This window comes from Pterocles gutturalis, unplaced genomic scaffold (genome assembly GCF_000699245.1).
Source record: "Pterocles gutturalis isolate BGI_N339 unplaced genomic scaffold, ASM69924v1 scaffold35612, whole genome shotgun sequence".
Taxonomy (NCBI): domain Eukaryota; kingdom Metazoa; phylum Chordata; class Aves; order Pterocliformes; family Pteroclidae; genus Pterocles; species Pterocles gutturalis.
The window spans coordinates 2,223-2,477 of NW_010108960.1; the positions used below are offsets into that span (position 1 = coordinate 2,223).

A 255-nucleotide genomic window follows, 5' to 3' on the forward strand; every position below is an offset into this window, starting at 1 on the left:
GGGGGGGTGCAGGGGACATGGACACACGGATTTGTGCCGGTTCCTGGGTCGATGTCTCTGGTTTCTTTCTTCCTCCCCCCTCGGCTCAGTCTCTTACCCGGACGTCTTGCAGTGCGTCAACGTCACCATCTTCTCGCCGGCCGAGTGTCGTCGCTTCTACCCCGGGTCCATCACCCCCAACATGTTGTGCGCCGGGAGCCTCCAGGGTGGGAGGGACTCCTGCCAGGTACGGTCACCGCGGTCACCGCGGCCATC

General features: G+C 64.3%; 1 protein-coding gene across 1 annotated transcript in view; it reads left to right on the plus strand.

Annotated features, from left to right (window-relative positions):
* LOC104461290 (trypsin-like) overlaps positions 1-226 on the plus strand; it is a gene marked incomplete at its 3' end in the record, with an annotated part of 2,157 nt that extends 1,931 nt beyond the window's left edge. Inside the window, exon 2 of the mRNA XM_010072822.1 lies at positions 90-226. Within this exon, the coding sequence (XP_010071124.1) occupies positions 90-226 (137 nt within the window). The remainder of the gene's footprint in view (positions 1-89) is intronic.
* Between the last annotated feature and the right edge of the window lie 29 nt (positions 227-255).